The following is a 1,356-nucleotide window of genomic DNA, read 5'->3' as shown; positions in this document are numbered from 1 at the left end:
AGCTAGCTGTCTGGATTTATCCTGCAGAGATCTGAAGATTCCTAGTCCTCATAAATCCACCGGACTTTAAACATCTGGCCAAAAAGAGGGAATTTCCGGCAGCAGCAGAGCAATCCCAGGGAGTGGAACGTCTTGGATATAGTCTGTGTTTAACTTTGAGCCAAAGCCCTTTTCCTTTTCAATTATTTAAAATAACGTTTTACCCTGAAATGTTTTTGAGTATGTTATCGTTTTTTCATTATTATTCCTATACACGTTTATATATAACGATAAGAATACTAACTAATAATACTAACTAACTAACTAATACTAAATAATATCTGTCAAACCATATGTATTTGTTCAAGATGGTTTACAGTTTTGGGATAGATGCGATGTGCATAATAAATCAGGTTAACCATATGATTGCTTAATGCATATCTCAGAGCCAAGACTCAGGAGCTGGAGCAGCAGCAGCCAGGTGTGGAGGGGGAACTTCGTAGACTGCTAGAGAAGCCAGGTAAGAGATCACTGACTCTTTTCTCAACATCACCTCTGTCCACTTTAGTGCTGGAAAATTAAAGTCTGTCAACTTGGTATAACAGATCATTTAAAGTCCAGAGAGGAGCAACAGCGGGAGAAGAAGTTGATGCAGAGACTGATGGAGATTGTGGATGGCAGAAATGCAATAGTGGAGGGTCTGGATGAAGACAGGCTGAGGTAACACGATGCATCACACAGTTTAATCAATTTCCACATTACAGAAGTGATTAGTAATGCAGAGCAACACTGCTTAAATAACATCTTAACATGCAAGCAAGACAAAATGCCTAAGTTTTATTTTTGATCAATTTCAGGGAGGTTGAGGAGGATCAGCAGCTGAATGAAATGATGCAAAATCTTGGTAAGTATTGCATGAAATCCTTTTTTCTTTTAGAATGGATTTTCAGATTTGACTGCATTATTCTAATATACACTATTTTATTTTGGTGAATAGGAGTAAAAAGAGCAAAAAATAAGAGGAAATCTTCCATCTCAAAACTGTTCAGGCGAATCCTTACAACACTTACATTATTGTCTTTGTCTACTGAATAATTGACTTTTTTAAATGGTTTTTAAGGTTTTTATGTTTAAGTACCTGGTGTGCTAATGAGAAGGCAAATGAAGAGCTGTCAAGTTAGGAAGCATGATGGATCAAATTATGTGTTTGTATTTGTTTTAGAATATTTCAAAATTAAAGGTTCAGTTAAAGTCATTTTGTTTAACCGCCACCTTCAATTCTCTGTTTTGTGTTAGTTAAGTGAAGTGAGAATTTCTGAATAGCTTATGATTCAGTCTTAGCTCTTTTCACAATGGCTGTCCTTTTTTTTTTTTTTT

The 1,356-nt window shown here is 35.8% G+C and overlaps 1 protein-coding gene across 1 annotated transcript in view; it reads left to right on the top strand.

The window, feature by feature from the left end:
- Window positions 1-1,356, top strand: part of micall2a (mical-like 2a) — a gene marked incomplete in the record, with an annotated part of 12,679 nt that overhangs the window by 10,365 nt on the left and 958 nt on the right. Inside the window, 4 exon segments of the mRNA XM_032538086.1 lie at window positions 426-499; window positions 585-699; window positions 837-883; window positions 977-1,033. Coding sequence (XP_032393977.1) covers window positions 426-499; window positions 585-699; window positions 837-883; window positions 977-1,033 — 293 coding nt within the window.

The sequence above is a fragment of the Etheostoma spectabile genome, chromosome 15, assembly GCF_008692095.1.
Source record: "Etheostoma spectabile isolate EspeVRDwgs_2016 chromosome 15, UIUC_Espe_1.0, whole genome shotgun sequence".
In the NCBI taxonomy this organism is placed as follows: Eukaryota; Metazoa; Chordata; class Actinopteri; order Perciformes; family Percidae; genus Etheostoma; species Etheostoma spectabile.
The sequence above is the reverse complement of the archived record's forward strand: the minus strand, read 5'-3'. Positions and strand labels throughout refer to the sequence as shown.